Raw genomic sequence first — 18,357 nt, 5'->3', positions numbered from 1 at the left:
TGTACTTCCTCCAGTGCTCGTACTGCAGCACCTTGCACCATTAGACAAGCTCTAGTGTGTTTTTTTCTGTCTGTACCATTTTGATGAAGATTTCCCTGGCGGGATTTAGCAATGAGTGCAAATGGACTCTACATGTTTCAACTGTCCATGAGGATAAACCAACTGCATCTCTGCATATACATGTGTATTCCAATTCCTATGCATATTATCTATGTCTTAACATAAAAATTCAGACCAAATCCATAAAGATTTATTCATTTATTTATTTTTACATGTATAAAACGCACAAAGAAACCCTTGGGTATCATGGCACTGTTACAAGCAAGGCTTATTTATTTACATGAACCAGAGGGAGAAAAATAAGACAGCCTGTCTGTGGTTACAGTGAAACAAATGTCAGTAAAAACGTGCAGTGTACCATGATGGATGGTGGACTCTCCGGTTCAGAGGTTACGGGGGAACCAGATGATATAACTCAAAGCTAATAGATCAGATATCTGGGGGCTCTTAACATTCTTAAGAGGGCAGAGCTACTTAAAGAGCATGGTTTTGAGGGCTTTCCGGAAAGACATGTGAGAGGTCTGATTCCTGAGAGTGTTTGGGGGGCATTTCATTGTTTTGGTGCAAAGAGAGATGTATTGGTAGATGTATTGTCATGATAGCCACCATACATCCCGATGATGCCATTACCGTTAATTTCCCAACCACTGTTGTTTGTTTCTTTGTTTATTTATATTTTGCACCAAACCTGGGGGTATCTGGGTGCATTACAAGTTACAAAATAGATTACATACTTGAGATTATTTACAGGGCATTTTTTTTTTGTTTAATAATTTATTATTAGATAAAGTTACAAATGTTATAACGAAAGTGAATATATTTTTTCATATGATAATTCAATCTAGTACGTTGTAAATTATTCAACATGAATGATAACAATTAATACAATTAAGAAATATTCAAATGATGTCAAAAGTTGAATACATATAAGTACAATGAACTGTGATGGAGTTAAGTTGTAATGAACAAAGAGGGGAGGCAAACAAACAGACAAACAAAAGACGAGAGGAAGAGAGGGGGGAGGATGTGGGAATCATCATAAATTCTTAACAATTATGCAATACAATTCAAATATTGTACAAACATATTTTGTTTCTTATTGAAACTGAATAAAGAGTCATTCATTAATGCATTACAATGTTCTATTCGATGTGTTGAACAGATTGAGTTCCACCATTAAATGTAAAAAAGGTTGGAAACATTTTCCAATAACTAGAAATGTTATGAAAGGCAATTACAACAAACAGGTTAAACAAATAAGTGTAATCAGATTCACTAATGATAGAATTAACTACAGTACCAATTATCAAATATGCTAATGTTAAGGGTTCTGAGAAGGAGAACATTATTTTCAATTGTTTCCAGACCTTAGACCAAAATGAATGAACTTGAGTACATTGATAAATCATATGAGTTAAATCAGCATTTGGGTTGCTACATGACCAGGATCTATGAGATACTCCTGGTAGACTTTTGGCTATGCGTGTTGGAGTAAAGAAAGCCTTGTGCAAAATAAAGAAATGTGTTTGGGTTAGATTAGCAGCAGAGGAAGTGGAGTGGCATATCCTCCAAATCTTAATCCACACATCTGAAGAAGGCTGAAAGTCCCAATCCCTTTCCCAACTATTAATAATATTAATATTAGGTGAGTTAGAAGGTTGGGAATCATTAAGAAATGAATACAATTTTGCAGCCTTGGTTAAGGAATTATTAATTAGGAAATTGAAGAAAGGAGATGGGGATTTCTGTTTGAATGTGGGTAGGAACTTAGCAATTTATTTAATTAAGGAGGTATGAAAAGGTAGATCAGAAGCAGCAATATTGTATTTTGTACAGATATCTATAAAATGAATTACATTATCATTATGAATTAAATGATTAGTAAATTTAATTCCTGAGGAATACCATCTATAAATGGTAGTAATATTAGATTTAGTGGAGTTTTGTATGTTAAACCAAAGAAATGTGTCATTGAGTTTAGTCCTATTAAGAGAGTTATCTGGTAGTTTATTCCATATCATTTTGAAGAAATGATGTGAAGGGAAGGAAGTAATACTAGGCCAAGATAACGTTGTAAGAACATGTGAAAGAGCGAGAGGTGAAATAATGCCAGCTCAATTTCACACCAAAGAGTAGTGTTAATTGGGGATGATTTGTGTTGCATGAAAGTATTTAGTTCTTTCATGGCGGTTGGAAATTTGGAAATGTAAACCCCACCTAGGGATTTAGAAAGTTTCAATTTGTTAGAAGCAATGTGAGTAGTTTTATTATTCCATTGAAATTTTAAAAGTAAAGAATCAAGTTTTTTAAAGAAAGAAGAATTAATTGTGATAGGGTTCATAGAGAGTGAGTATAGAAAGATAGGGGCAATCATCATTTTAATTGTATCTAGATGACCCCACGAAGATAGAAAGAGAGGTGCCCATTTCCCTGTTAGATCAGTAATTTTCTTTATGATATAATTGGTATTACGTTTAATCGTGGAGGGTATATCTTTATTAACTAAAATACCTAAGTATTTAAATTTAATATGGGATGACTGCCAGGAAAGACCAGATAAAGAGGTATTGGATGTATTACAAGAGTAAGTAAGGGGTAAAATCTCTGATTTGTCGAGTTTATTTTGTAACCTGACACTATGGAGTACTGCTTAATAGTAGAAATTAAGTGAGGTAAACATGAAGCAGGGTCTGAAAGATAAATGAGGATGTCATCTGCATAGGATGAAAGTTTAGCTTCAAAATTATTCATAGAAATACCTTTAATATTACGGTTTATTGAATGTTTTGTAGTAGAGGTTCTAAAGCTAAATTAAATAATAAAGTGAGAGGGGACAACCTTCACAAGTACCCTTTTTTGTTTTAAAAGGGTAGGAAACGGAGTTATTGATCAAAATATGAGTAGCGGGATTAAGGTATAGTAATTTAATAAGATTGATGAAATAGGAAGCAAGACCATGCCATTCACGAGATTGGAATACAAAGGACCAGGAAACACGATCAAACGCTTTCTCTGCGTCTAGGGCAATAAGGGCCGATGGTGTAGTCGAATTATGGGTATGAGCTAAAATATGAAATAGTAATCTAGCATTAGAGGAAGCGTTCTGTCCTTTAATAAATCCAGATTGATCCTTGTGAATGAGATTTTGAAAAAAAGACCGTTTAGCAAGTATTTTAGCATATAACTCGAATCTGAATTAATAAGTGAAATGTGGCGATAATTTTTTACTAAAAAGGGATCCTTATCGGGCTTGGGAAATAACATGAGGAGGGCTTCACCAAAAGAACCTATACTTTGTCCTGAATTAATAAAGTGGGAATATAGTTTGAAGAGTTTGGGGCAATAGATTCAATAAATGTTTTATAAAAATCAACAGGGAAACCATCTGGTCCTGGGGCTTTATTGGGTTTAAGATTGTTAATGGCTTGTTAAATTTCAATAATAGATATTGGAGAAGTAAGAGAAGATGTATCAATTGGATTATGTGAATCAGCTTTCTTCATAATTTGGAAAAAGGAGTTAATATTATCAGAGTGAGTAGAAGAGTCATCTGAGTACAGTTTGGAGTAAAATTGATTAAAGACTTCATGAATATCTTTTGGGTTAGACAATCCAGTACCATCTGGGGAAGTGATATGTGTCGATTTTTCTTTCTTTTTCTTAAGATATGAAGCTAGCATTTTGCTTGCTTTATTAGAGGTATTATATATTTTTGTTTTTGACCTAAAGATAGTATTTGCAGCTCTGTCTGTACATGTTTTATTGAATTTGATTATTTTTTTAGGGAGGGTTTTTAGTATATTTGGGTCATGGTTAGCATAATAAGATTTTTCAATGTCTTTTATTGATGTTAAAGAAGAGTTATAAGCATGTTCTGCTTGCCTTCTTTTTTTGGCTACAAATTGTATGATAACGTCCCGTAGAGAGGATTTAAAGGCATCCCAATTGCTGTGTACAGACGTGTGTAGGGCGGGGTTTAATAAAGAATTCATAAATAGTACATTACACAGTGTATTTAAAGAGTTACTCTGCAGAAATATACATGAGGGCAGAGTAATACAAGTATGTACAGGGATATCATAATAATATCAGGTTATACATTATGAGAGAATAGCCATATTGTGATCTTTTTTGTAAAGATGTAGTAGGATGGCTCTGATCTTAAGACTACTGGCATGTTGTACAAGGCATATGGGCTGGGAAATGCCGAGATTTCAATCCCTTCTCACAACCAAAGCAGGGAAATTATCTAACTCTGGCAGAGCTGAACATGTTCTGCCAGATTTACTGCAGTAGCAGAGGCAGTTTTGGTGCTGGGGGGGGGGTGTGGATAATAGGGTGCCAACGGAAGGCTGGTGGGCACTCTGGGCACCAGGTGGAGCAGGGGATGGCTGTCCATCCAGTCCCTCCCTGGCTCTGCCACTGATTTACTGTCCCATTTCAATGACTATCTTAGTCTGTTCTTTGTACATTTAGATTAAGTGGGCATTGCTTTATCTATGGGTATTACCTCTTTCCATTGCCTCAGGATGACATCAGGAGACATTCAGTGGACCTCCGATATCGCCATCTGTCAATGCAAGTATAATGAGACATTAATGACTCAAAACTAGGTTTATGCAACAATGCGTTCACAGATTTGAGGAAACACAGTGACTGCTGTGATGTTATGGGAAACACTGATCCCACATAAATACTGTGAAGCTTGTTAAAAGCCAGTAACATTTCCTAAGGTTATCCTGCAGATCAGATCAATGAGCTGGTTGGCCACCATCACACTGACTGCATACATCTATGGAGTGTGTGGTTCAGATTACAAAAGTTCCTGCATTGTTCATGAAAATATGTTGGGTTTTTTTCCTGTCACTTGTCCGATCACAGCCACACCATATTAGATGAACCTTGAACTGATACAGTGCATTTTTTCAAATGGCATATCCACCGCAGATGTCCAACACAAAAATGAATAGCCGCAAACGTACAATCACAAAATTATCCAAAACAGTTACTATTATCATTGCATTTGCTTCATGTGTTCTGACCTCCAAGTATCAAAATAACACTTTTTATGAAAAACATGTATCTAACATAAAAATAATGGCTAAGAAAATAACTTTTTTTCTCTCTGTTAATATTTTGCTAGATTGGAAACGTTGTACAATTTCACTGTAAAAAGGGATACTTACTGCAAGGCTCTACAACGCGCACGTGTCTTCCCGACTTGACGTGGAGTGGTGTACAGACTGAATGTATACGTAAGTGATTTTTAAATGTATACCATACTTTTAATACTATATGGATTTCTAGCTTTATCCAAAGTAGCTCAAGCACCATGACATAGTGAATATATTGTGATTATGTCTACCATGACTAGATGAATGCCAACAAGTGAAAAAAAAGAAAAAAGATTTGATCGACTCCACTCATATAATCTTTGTTGAATTGTTGTACAATTTAAAACAGACATTTGCAATAATAACCCAAGCATGTGAAATGTTGGTAAGACTGTTTAATTTTAAAAGCTGCTTGAAAGCACGGTGATGGTGATATTTCTCTGTTGAGATTAACACATGTGGGCCTATTGAACCATTCACTGTATTCCTGACACTTGGTCTCATCTTTAAATTGGAAGAGTCATTATGATTGATCTAATTTTGTAACCCATGTGGTGGGGCTTTTAAAACAAATTCTGACGGCCCTGTTTAAAGCATGCCAGCAACATCTCCCTTGTGAAGATCCGGGCATCACTGCCAGGAAAGTGAATTGTTGTTCTTCTCCTGGCATCTGGAGTATCAGGGCGTTTAGAAAGGGAATCCAGGCATCACTTTTTGTCAAGTGGCTTGGGAGTCATCAACCTCTCCTTTGTACAAAAAACATAATGCCAAGGGTGAACACTGTCCAATGAGAATGTGGTTGGTGAGATTGCAATGCTCTGGTCTAGTTTACAGTTAGTGTGCTTAGTGTTTGCCAAAAAAGTAGCACAATGTCTATCACCAATCTGTGATAAAACCTAATACATTTTCGATGGAGCCCAATCATTTAACTGCAGACAATAACACTGAAAAACACACCAAACGTTAAATAAATATATAAAGGGTAGTGGTGTAAGGGGTTCAAATTGGTTGTGATGGTGTTGGGTTTACGTTATAAGGGTGGAAAATCAGGGGGGAGGGGCTGTCCCCAAATAAATAACTCATAAATGAAAAATCTGCGTTTTTCAGTGTTTTGCCCGTATTATGATATGATATGATATGGCATTTTTAACGAGGCAAGGGAGGGAGAACAAAGGGAAGACAGAAACAACAATCTTACTAGGCCAAGTGCAAGTGCAGGGGGAAGGGGGGAAGGGGGAGTGTGGGGGTGATGGGGGAGGGGGCAGTGCAGTACATAGAATCAACAGTAGTAAATAAATAACATAACTAAAAATAATAGGTAAAAGTGTGGCCAGCTAGTGGCAAGTTCAGGGGTAAGTACAGACATCAAGTGTCAAGAGCTGGTGTGGACTATAGGAATACAGAAACGGCCCCCAAGTGCAGGGGTTTCCCGGGAGGCAGCGCAGGTGTGCAGCTGGTGGGGGAGGGGACCTGGGCCCAAGATCAGAAGCCGAGTGACCAGTGCAGTTGACATGCACCACTTTGTAATCGTTTTTGGTAACATCAAATATAACTATTATAACATCATCTGTCATCAAGAAACCTGGTTGCGTACGGCACCTATATTAAATGGTTACATAGTCAACTTGAATCCGGCTTTAAAAGGAAGTAAAGGCAGGCCAATCTCAGACCGGTTAACATTGATAAGAAACGGAGTAGGGGTACAAACAATTGTAACAGTGAATCCAAATCCATAAACACAAATACTGCAAATTCAAACAGCATGTGCAAGATCTAAATGTCCAGAATGGATAACTTTATGTAACCTCTATTGGAATTCAAAAGGAATTAAAGATTCAATCTTTATAGACATGACAATGAGATTAATCGACAATCTCTGTCAAAATCTTCCAGACTTGGTAATATTTATCTGTAGAGACTCAAATATGAACACTCCAGAAGTGGATCCAAGACAGGAATTTGACAGAAACGCCCAGGCATCGCTTGGGCTGCGGAAACTAAAATGAGGAGCTTACATTACATTGGGCAAGAGCTGGAGGAAGATCCTTTACGGTACTTGCCACCACACTCTGGATAGCGTTGCCACTCAAGCTCTGTAACATTCCTCAATACATTGTCTTTCGAAAACATTTCAAAACGTATCTGTTTTAATCCCCTTGGTCTGCAGCTGCCTCACTCTCCTCAGCACCATGATGCCTTTTTTGGTCTATGTTCACGCTTTACAAATTTGCATACAATACATGGTGCTCAATGCAAGATACTGGATTTTAATTTTGCATCTGAGAATCGACTCCCAGAATCTAGTCTAGACATTCTACCAAATAACACTAGCAATCACAATATCGTAAAACGTATATGCTCCACATTAAGAGAAACTCCAAGGGAATTATACTCACTACAGGTGGAAGTCTCCCAAGGTAGAACTCAATTGAGAATTCATTCAACTAGGGTTTCATCATTGATAGATCGATTCTCTGACCACTTAACTAAAACACATGCTTGTGATTGTAGAACAATACTGAATTACCCTAAAGGTCTACTGTTTTTCTTGGAAACAAGCAACCTGGGATCAGTAGTTTTTGTTTGTTCATAAACATACTTATGATCATGAATTAGTTTTGGAAAAGGGGAGTTTAAATCTGATTTAAGGCCTTACACTCTATTGACCGAAGGCTTCTCTGGAGTAAATTGCAATTATGGGGATGCCCATTGGACCTCCTGGAAGCTATTCAATAACTTCATTCTGAAACCTCACTGAAAATAAAGCTGGACCTGAGGGGAACATTATCAGGCTCGATTGAAACAAAGAGGGGACTCAAACAAGGCTGTCTGTTGACACCAGCCTTGTTTAACCTATTGATTTCAGATTTACCAGAGGATTTGCATAGTGCCAGGATTTTCCCCCAAAATATAAACAGGGTATCACTTGATCATCTGCTTTATGCAGATGATTTGTTCTTAATTGACAAAACTCTGATTGGCCTCCAATGGCAACTAGATGTTTTGCAGGATTATGTGCTGGCGAAAGGATTGAACAAATCAAAGCAGAAAAGTCGCAAATCCTTATCCTGCAATCAGCCAAAGGTAAGAAAAACTTGGACAAGGCCTTGTGGTTTCTGAATAAGGAAGTTCTGGCCACAGTTTGTTCATTCACCTACTTGGGGATGTGCGTAAATATCAGTTTGATTGATAGCCCACGAGAAGCACTTCTGAGAATAAAGATGGAAGGACTAGTGGCTCAGGGCCGTCTGTGATTGAAGAAGTATGGTTGATTCCATTCGCTCCTTGGTTAGATTTTACAGGATGAAATATATTCCGATTCTGACATATGGTGCTGATGTTTTCTTCTTTGCCCTCTCTAATAAAATATGGCACATCCTAGAGGGTTTGTTTTGGAAAAGAATCCTCAAACTGCCAAACTATGTTCCAACCTCAATATTATGATTGGAAATTGGCCTAGTATCTATCAAAGCAATGGCAGCGTGCAAATGTCTATCTTTGTGCCATAAATCTACTTAATTGGTTTCTGCAAGAGAATTTGCTTTGGTTAAGGCCAAACTCTTCAGGAATGGAAGAAAAAGTGTTCTGAGATCCTGTCAAGCTTGGATGTGACAGAGTATCAGCGCCACGATAATCCTATGTCGGCGAAAATTAAAATATGGTGAGCCGACTGGATTAAGACTCAAGATTACTGCCAACTGTACAAATATATTCTGACTATGTGCCAATGTGTAGACCTTAAAATACTGTTCCAATATACTTCTTCGGATGCAATACATGAGATTTTGTCAACATGTATACCCTACAAAAAAAGCATTATCATCTTCAACAGAAATGGTGATAACAATGTTTCCTGTAGGCTGTGCAAGGTGAATTAAGAAAAAGGAAACACTTCCACATCTTACTGTTTTGGTAAGCCGTGACTTCTTGGTAAATTTTGTAAAGATTTCTGGGTAGCCAGCCTCGAAGATCTGAGGGACAATTTAATGCTTGGGGAGCAGGTGTCTGTGATTATTGCTTTGATCAATTTCCTAACTGAAGTATTAAAATGAATACTCTATGAGGGGGAGGAAAGGGAAAAAGCCATACATGAATTCATGTGTTGTTAATATGGTGAAAAGTTTTATGTTAAGCCAACCACCTGTGAATAAATAAAAGAAAATTATTGGTAGAGTAATGAGTGATGGAACATGCAATGCCCACATTTGGTAAACGTAATTAATTCACATGGATAGGTCATTCATAAATACCAAGTCAATATGTGTTTTGTGTCATTGTTTCCCTTTTTCAGCCTCAAATGGAATTTTGGATAATGTGCTCAATTCCAACAGTGTCTCAATGGTATCCATTTTGAAATATATGCACCTCACCAGGCGTACTGTTTTTGCCACCCACTCACTGGCGTAACAGGGGCCCCTGCAGCCCCCGCAGTGGGGGGGGGGGGGCCCGCAAGCACATGTCCTGGTAGGGGGCCCCACTTGCAGAAAAAGAAAAAAAAATAGCTAAAAAAAATATCTTTTTGATTTCACTCTGCCTTCATAAAGAAATTATTTCTTTATGAAGACAGAGTGAATTCAAAAAGAATTTCTTTTTGAAGTCTGAGGGCTCCGTCCTCCCCATGGCATGGAAGACCCTAGGCTGGAGACCTCCATCTCATGGGGTGCGGGAGCCCTATGACTTCAAAAAGAAATAGTTTATTTTTCAATTCACTCTGCCTTCACAAAGAAGTGATTTCCGTTATGGTTCGGTCCTTAACGAAAATAATTTCTTTATGAAGTTAGAGTGACTTCAAAAAGGAACGATGGGCCTCATTACGGGTTTGGCTGTAACCACGCCGGTGCTACAAGCAGGTTGCCGTCAGACCGGTAATTATTTACCGGCACCCAACTTCCCGGTAACACCAGGGGATTACAACTCCGGCGGTCTAGGGAAGTCAGGCACTGGCAAATGGTAAGTCCCCATTATCATAATAACAGTGCCAGTTCTTCTGGGCAGGACGGCAACCACCCACAGAGCTGTAATATGCCGGCCCGGAAACAACAGTACCGGTAAGCTTACTGGCACTGTTTTTTCCAGTCCGGCATTGTTGTAATGAGGCCCAATTGCTTTTAGAAGTGTCAGGGCTCCCCTCAACCCCATGATGTGCGCGTGTGTGAGTGTATGTTGAAAGGGTGCACACTTAAATGTATAGGAGGCTGCCTGTGTCAGTGTATGGTGAAAGGGTGCACACTTTAATGTACGGATGGCTGCCTAGGTGAGTGTATGCTGAAAGGGTGCACACTTAAAGATATGGGTGGGTGCCTGGGTGTGTGTGTGCCCGTATGGTGAAAGGGTGCACACGTAAATGTATGGGTGCCCGTCTGGGTGTGCCTGTATGGTGAAAGGGTGCACACTTAAATGTATGGATGGCTGCCTGGGTGTGTCAGTATGGTGAAAGAATGCACACTTAAATGTATGGATGTGCGTGTGTGCATATGGTGAATGGTGTGGGTGCTTGGATTCGGTGGCGCAACAAAACCTACATTTCAGGGGCTAACCCTTCAAATGTTGGGAGAGGTGCTAACTTCATGGGCTGTCGGGAAGGGGCAAACTTATTTTTTTGGGCCTCTAATTTCTTTACGCATTTTAGACTATTCTAGTGCAGCTTCAATGTTTCAAGCAGTTAACTATCTCCTTTATGTTTGAAAGCACCCACTTATGGCCTGCTATGAGAATGTGAGTGGTCTCCTGCTCCCTTTCTACCCTTCCAATCACTCCCCTGGCATACAAGTATTAAACCCACATCACAATTTCAATTGCCTAAAAAATGTGGCATTTGAATGCAGGTATTAACAGTGAAATGCTTTATGTCAGTAATTGCTGGGTTCTTGTTAACAGCGAAATCCAGGAGCTGTTTAACGTCTGTGTCCTGTTCTGTCTGGCAACTGCTCTGAAGGTCAGCCAGGTCGAATCAACATAGTCCAACATTTCAATGGGATGGAGTGCTGAATCCCAGTCAACTCAATGTTGTTGCACCAATACTTGTGTTTAATGCTTGGATTACTTATTAGTAATCTTCATTACTCCTGTCCCAGTGTGTATGAGAAAGTACTTGTGTATAAGGCACTCTGCCTCATACACAAGTACTGGGATGAGGTAGAGGTGCTTGGAGGTAATGCCTGAGTTAGCTACCTGTAATCTTCATTACTCCTACTCCCACTCCTCCTCACCCCAGTACTTACATATGAGTCAAGGAGTCTCAACCGTAAGCTCTGGGACTAGGAAGAGGGACGTGGAATTAATTCTAGGCCAAGGAGCTGATTTTGGAGTGTGGGGCAGGAGGGAAAGGGGATGTGTGGGGGGGCAGGATTGTACAATAAATCATAATGGCTGTCCATGTCCCGGATAAGCAGGCATGATATGTGGTATTAGTGGCTAGAGAGGCATTTTGGTGCAGCCAGTCTAGTTATTCCTCAGTTTGGTATAATTTTTTTTTTTAATTGGACATTTCTGATAAAGCAGTCCTGCTAAGTGAATTACCTGGCTGGACTGCCATTTGGGTGCTGACAGTCCAGCCATTTCTTACTTCAGCATTGCATATTTTTCTGGGTATCTGCGATCAAATGTTATGATGTAAGTAATTTATAACGTGCCTGCACACAAGTGGTTCTAGGCACATCAAAACAAGGGAGGGAAGATAGAGGGAGGACAAGACAAACAATTTTACAAGACCATGTGTCATTCAGATCGTGCAAGTGCGAGAACGAGAATTGCAAGGGGAAAGAGTGGGAAAACAGGGCAGCAATGCTCTGACTAAGTGCAACCAGGGCAGTGTGGCTCTCGGTAGTGCAAGGAGAACAGGGGACTCTAGGGTTACAGTTATAGCCCCTAAGTGCATGGTAAGCCCAGAGGCAGTGCAAGGGTGACTGATCAAGAAAGAGTCTGGACTCAGTGAGACCGTGAGGGTAGCAAAGCAACCAGTCAGTACAGCAGACAGATAGGTCAGGTAGGCCAGCAGGGGAGGGAGAGAGAGAAAGCAGAGGAGAAGAGGAAAGTTTTGAGCTGCTTCCGGAACTTCAAGTCGTCCGGCTCAAGTTTGAGAGGGGCAGGGAGGCTATTCCAGATGGAGGCACCTGCAGAGGAGAGAGATCTACCCCCCACTCTCTGCCTGGAGAAGCGTCTAACCCTTAAAGAGTTGTAGGTAGATGAGCGAAGGGCTCGAGAAGGAAGATATTTTGGAAGAGAGCATTGGATGTAGTTCGGGCCCCGGACCCAGAAAGTCTTGTGAACAATGCAAAGGGTCTTGAACTTGATACTTGCAGTAACTGGGAGCCAATGGAGAGATTTCAGGGATGGAGAGTTACGATCCCTGGGATTGAGGCCAATGGTAAGTCTTGCAGTCCTGTTCTGGATTAGTTGCAGAGGCTGGAGAGTAGGGGAAGGCAGATTGAGAAAGAGGCTGTTGCAGTAGTCCAGCTTAGAGAGAACACAGGCTTTGGAGACAGTTAGATTTTGGGGGAAAGTGAGAAAGGAAGAGTCCCTGTGAGGAGGAGCAGCAGGTGCTGTGACCTCTTGGTGACATCCAAGAGGTGAGGAGAGAAAGAGAGAGTGGAGTCAAAGATGACACCAGAGTTGTTTGTCTCCCAGGAAGGCGAAGGAAGAGGGCCCAAGGCGGGCGGCCAGAGTGAGAGAGGGAAAGCAGAGGCAGGAGTCCAAATGAGAAGGATCTCCATCGTACTGACATTAAGGCAGAGATTGTTGGAGGCACACTAATCCTAAATAGCGGATAGACAGTCGGGAATGAGCGAGAGAGGAGAGGAGTCTGAGGGGAGCCTGAAGGAAAGCAGAGTGTCATCCGCATAATGCTGAAAGTTAGAGAAGAATGTAGAGATCAGGTGGACCGAAGGGGCCACGTAGAGGTTGAAAAACTAGAGTGAGAGGATGGAGTGGAGAGAAAGGGACCAAGTTGGACCTGGGAGGGGCAGTCCAAGAGGAAGGGGGACAGCCACTCAAGGGCCTGATCCATGATGCCCAGGTTTTCATGGAGTCAATTGATCAGGATTGATCAGGATGGCATGGTTGACAGCGTCGAAAGCAGAAGAAAGATCAAGGAGGAGGAGGAAAAAAGGAATGCTGGAATCAAGGTTATTGAGCAGATCTTCACAGGTGTTCAGGAGAGCAGTTTCCATGCCTCTGGCAGCTCTGAAGCCAGACTGATGGTCATAGAGACAACCAACAGATTCTGTGTGAGAGTAAGCTGGGAGATGGCCAGCTTTTCCAACAATTTGCCCAGGAAAGGGGTGATGGAGATTGGGCGATAGTTTGTCAGGCAGGTAGGATCGGCAGACAGCTTCTTGAGGATTGGGTGCATAATGGAGTGCTTAACGGGAGAGGGGAACATTCCAGTGGCAAAAGAGTGATTACAGAAATTGGTCAAGGCTGGAGAGGTGGTGTTAATGTGGTTCTTGATGGTTCTGGTGGAGCAGGAGAGCACCTGTTTGGATGACACTATAATAGATCAGACTTGTCTAGAAACCTTGACAGGTGTTATCAGAGAGAAAGAGGAGAAAGCAGAAAGAGAGGTAGAGATGGCCAAAGGGGGGCTGAGAGAGGAAGAGGAAGAGGAGGTGGAGGATAGGATGCCTTGAGTTTTAGCAGAGAAGTGAGATGACAGAGCCATACAGAGGGTCTGGGAGGGAACAGGAGAGGTTGAGACCGCAACAGGATTGACCAGTTCCTTTCAGATTTTAAAGAGCTTGGCTGTGTTGTTAGAAGCCACAGAGACACAGCCTTGAATGTGTGTTCTCTTCTTGATGAGTGCTATTACTTCGACTGGCATTTTGGTGCAACCAGTCTAGGTCTAAATGTGGCCTGGCAAGCTTTACTATATTATTACGTGTCTACACTGATCTACATTGTGCAGCAAGTTGGACATGTTTTCATTGTGGCATGGAATTTTTAATAGCAAAGCATTAATGTTCATGTCCACTGTTGGTGACGTGCATCTATTGGATTGGTGTTATCCTACAAAACAATTGCAAAACTCCGGCTTTTTAGCCAATTTTTCTCAGAAAGTGTGCTGTATATTATATTAAAACACATATTTATATCTTTCTCCTAGTGAAGTGTGTGGCATATCCCTTCAGCAGCACGTTTGTGCGTAGTGCGCAAGTGTGATAATCTAGGCAGGCCCAGAGTGTGGCGCGACCTGTGATTTGTTACTGAGTTGGGGGGGCCCCCTCAGCATGGCTCGCAGGGGGGCCCTACATTTCGTGTTACGCCACTGCACCCACTGCCTGTCTGATGGTAGTCATGGTGTGGGGTTCTTCATTTCTTTTGCTGGTATGTGGCTGGCTGAGCTCTGATCCAAGAAATGGAAGTCAGCATTAGCCTTGTTGTTAAAGGCATGGTCTAGTAAAATGTTTTATTGTCGCTACTGGTCGGCCATGTTTTTTTAAGCCTAAGTGGCTCGATTTTAGAAAACTTTCATATGGACCTTACCCGAGTTTTCGTCCATTAAACGCACGTGAAAACAAGCACCAGGGAGCCGCCATTTTCTGATAATCCTATCTTTTCCCCGATCGCCCTGGCTGACCTGCTTTTGCGGCACTAAATCAATTCCCCCGCCCCTGAGCCTGACATTATCAAAATATTCATATTCCCCTCCTCTCCCCGTGACGTTACTGTGCTGTGTAGGCAAACGCGCCCAGTCGTCTTCTGCGCGACTCCACACAGAACCCGGAAACCAACAGAGATCAACTCACAACACAGCGCGCCACAATTCGGAATATGAAACTGTACTTTAAAATGAAACAGCAACACGGTACATTTGGTAAAGTACATTTATTTGACATTAAATGTTTAGAGAATATTCAGCAATTGACATATGAACTCCGGAAGCCATTTATTTTCTTTTATCTGTATCCGCAATAACTGTTCCGTTTCATCTTGAGTCACGCGCTGTTCCTTTATGGTACACAGGATGTTCATTTTCGTAAAAAGAATCACTTTGGAAGCACAGTGAACCGCAAGGCTGTTCCATCAACTAGGCACTAGTCCAGCCTAAAGGTTGATATGTTGCTTCTAGCCACTAGTACAGCGTAAGGGCATGTGGGCCCTTGGCGATCGTCCCATAATATGGTGATTGTGCTCCAGTTGTTGACACGAAGCTGCAGGTGTCTGCTGAAGAATCCATCCGCCGGTGTCTCAAACAGATGGCAGTGGCAGAAAGGGATCAAATTCCTGTTATGAATACAAAAAAATGATAATTAGTCTCGCTAGCCGAACTTCATTAATATTACGCATTTTATTTATTACGGCCGATCAGAAACTATTTGCTTGCAAGGATAGTTCAATGGAGTATGTTCGTCTCTATAATCAATGTGAAAAGTAACGAGATAAATCGAGGCCAACACACAATGATAAACGACAGTCTACATGCGTGAGGAATGATATGATATATGATATGGCATTTGTAACGCGCCTATACTCAAGTGTTTCTAGGCGTGACGAGGCAGGTGGGGAACAAGGGCAGACAGACAACGATCCTACTAGGCCAGGTGTCTTTCTGATTGTGCATGGGGAAGGGCTGTACATGGTTAGTTGAATACAAATTAAATAATAGGGCCAGCTGGTGGCACATGCAAGGTAAATGCCGGGAGAAGGGGCTGAAGGATACAGAGACAGTCCCGTAGTGCAGGTAGGCAGTGCAGGGAAAAGTGGCTGGGCCAAGGACCGAGATCGGTGAGACCAGTGGACCTGCATGCCCATGTGCCCACTACGAACAGTTCTACTTGCTTTTCCTAGCTCTTCATTCATTCATTTATTCATGCATCCATTCATTAAATCTTCATTCCGGTATAAAAGCGTGTAAAGATTTACTTACATTATATTTGAAATTTCCATTGTGTCTCTTCGTAATGCAGTCTGTAAAATGGACCATGCTCTTGACAACAATTTTTCGTATACTGACCTAAAACTGAAACTCGGTCTAGTTTCTGAATTTTCTGCCTTATCGTCTCTTACGTTATTGCGCACTCCCTTCAAATGTAGTTCTTTCGGCATGGTCCCTGTCTCAAGGTCAAAAAACAATAGACCCTTATACTTCCAGTGCGACTTGTGGGCCTCATCTGGGCGCTGTCCTTCGCATTCTTTATTTGCAACATCACGTAGTATAGGCATCTGTGAGAACTTGAAGTTTAGAATCCATCTATGTAATTCAATGTGCGAATGCGAACTGGCTTCTCTCCCAAATGCCACGGCCCGCTTGGCTGGCGCGTTCTAAGTGCCCCAATTTTGTCCCCATTGTCTGCGAGCTTTGCAGCCCAAATTGAGACATTTAATTTTTGGCGGAAGGTCAGGGAAAGTATAAAGTACCACAGGAGTTGAGTTAAAAGTGAGATTTATTGTTTGTTTTATTATTTGCAATACGCAAGCCTCCCCTCCGTTAACAGAGCGCAGCATTTACATTTACATGAGATGAGACATGAGAAAAATATATACATACACATATGTTAGGTGAATAGAGAGAATTCAAAGATGATGCCCAGCTCGTTCGCCACCCATGATGGTGAAGGTAGGGGTTAGGTTTACAGGTACACTGTACAATAACATTTATTTACAAAAAGACAATCGTATTGCAATTATTTAAACCGGGATTTGTACTTCACAATCAGCTGTGCTTCGGGTGGGCATGGCACAGTCGCAATGTTCGGTGGCAATGGATCACTGCTCTGTACAGAAACGTCCAAAATTCCATATCTGTGCTTCTCTAACACAGCAACAATAAGGCCTTTCACAAAGTCGAACTGCATTCATCATAGACTGGTTTGATCACCCATTGCTTACTTCGTTTTGAAAACACCTTAGTGTAGCGAGGCATCCTTACTTTACCCCTAGTCCTAGATTGTTCACGTCTGACATTGCTGTTATTGGCAAAGACCGCTAGTAGAGTGCGATGTTTCATGCCCCGAAAGCTAAAATGCAAGCGCTTTGGCCTGTACTTTAGGCACATATTGTGGAACACCTCCAAATCTCCGGTGTGACAGAATTCTGTCAGTCCTCTCAAATCTCTTGATAGAGTTTTGTCGAAAACAATCTTCTCAATGGCTTTGTGTGTCAGTGAAATTGGAATCAACCACTTCTTCTTCCGTGCGTCCTCTAGGGACATAGGGCAATGTTCAACATTGGTGGGAATGTTCATTTGCCGTCCAGCAGTGAACGTTGGTACAGTGGTGCATCAGTGACCGCCATTTTTCAAGTAGTATTTCCATTGACCCCTCACAAGTTTTTGAGCTCCACCAAAGATGGTTGGTGATAGAATGTGACCACTGCAAAATACTTTCAAAACCTTTTTTTTCCCTGCAGCCGAGATTTTCTTATTGATTGATTTAGCAAGATGCCATACGTCAAATTGATGTTTAATATGTGGGAACTGCTCTCTCATTGTCTTGGCAATTGAAACGTGTCTATCCGTGGCTATGAGTTCGATGTGCACTCCCCTCGATTGTAGATATTCCACTGATTTTATAAAACCTAGTTTCTCCATGGCCACTGAGGATGTACATTGTGTTACCTGCACGACCACCAAACTCACAATTTTCTTACTATCCATGTCCTGAAAGTGGTAGGTGCAGTACTTGGTAGAAAATCCAGGGCTGTCGCACTGTCCATCTCCGGCTAGCCTGAATCATTTGCCTTCAAATGTACTTGCTAGAGACAATTGTTCAATTTTCCAAGCATCACTAATGGCCGGAAACAGATAATCACGTTGGTATGTGTAGTACAGCGCTTTAGAAATGAAATGGAGTCCCACAAACTGAAAGAAAGCCTCTAACTTTCTAAAACTGGAGCCACTAAAAAGTGATGCAGCTGCACACAGTAGATTGCCTGCTGGCAGTTTCCCCAGCATCGGTTGTGCAGACCATGAGAACCTATGATATAATCTACAGGCGGCATTTATTTTGACGTTAGTGCCTTTTATTTGATGAGTCACATTAATCAATGGCTTCCCACATACTTTCCCTCTAATGGAATGCACACATTTCAGCATACTTATAATTTCCATCAAACAACTGTCGAATACAATGTATTTGCTCTCTTTCATTAGACTGTCATCCTGCGTCAACGTTGTTTCGGCCTTTGACGTTGTGGAGATCTCAACACATTGGAAAGTAATATCGCTGATATCAAGTTCTGATGCGTC

At 41.2% G+C, this 18,357-nt stretch overlaps 1 protein-coding gene across 5 annotated transcripts in view; it reads left to right on the top strand.

Moving 5' to 3' along the window:
• Window positions 1–18,357, top strand: part of CSMD3 (CUB and Sushi multiple domains 3) — a 3,270,409-nt gene that overhangs the window by 3,060,160 nt on the left and 191,892 nt on the right. For all 5 annotated transcript variants that reach the window (XM_069621531.1, XM_069621530.1, XM_069621528.1 and 2 more), the window contains one exon: window positions 5,204–5,315. In XM_069621531.1, coding sequence (XP_069477632.1) covers window positions 5,204–5,315 — 112 coding nt within the window. The remainder of the gene's footprint in view (window positions 1–5,203; window positions 5,316–18,357) is intronic.

Source organism: Ambystoma mexicanum, chromosome 5q (assembly GCF_040938575.1).
Source record: "Ambystoma mexicanum isolate Mex_15411 chromosome 5q, UKY_AmexF1_1, whole genome shotgun sequence".
Lineage (NCBI taxonomy): Eukaryota > Metazoa > Chordata > Amphibia > Caudata > Ambystomatidae > Ambystoma > Ambystoma mexicanum.
The sequence above is the reverse complement of the archived record's forward strand: the minus strand, read 5'-3'. Positions and strand labels throughout refer to the sequence as shown.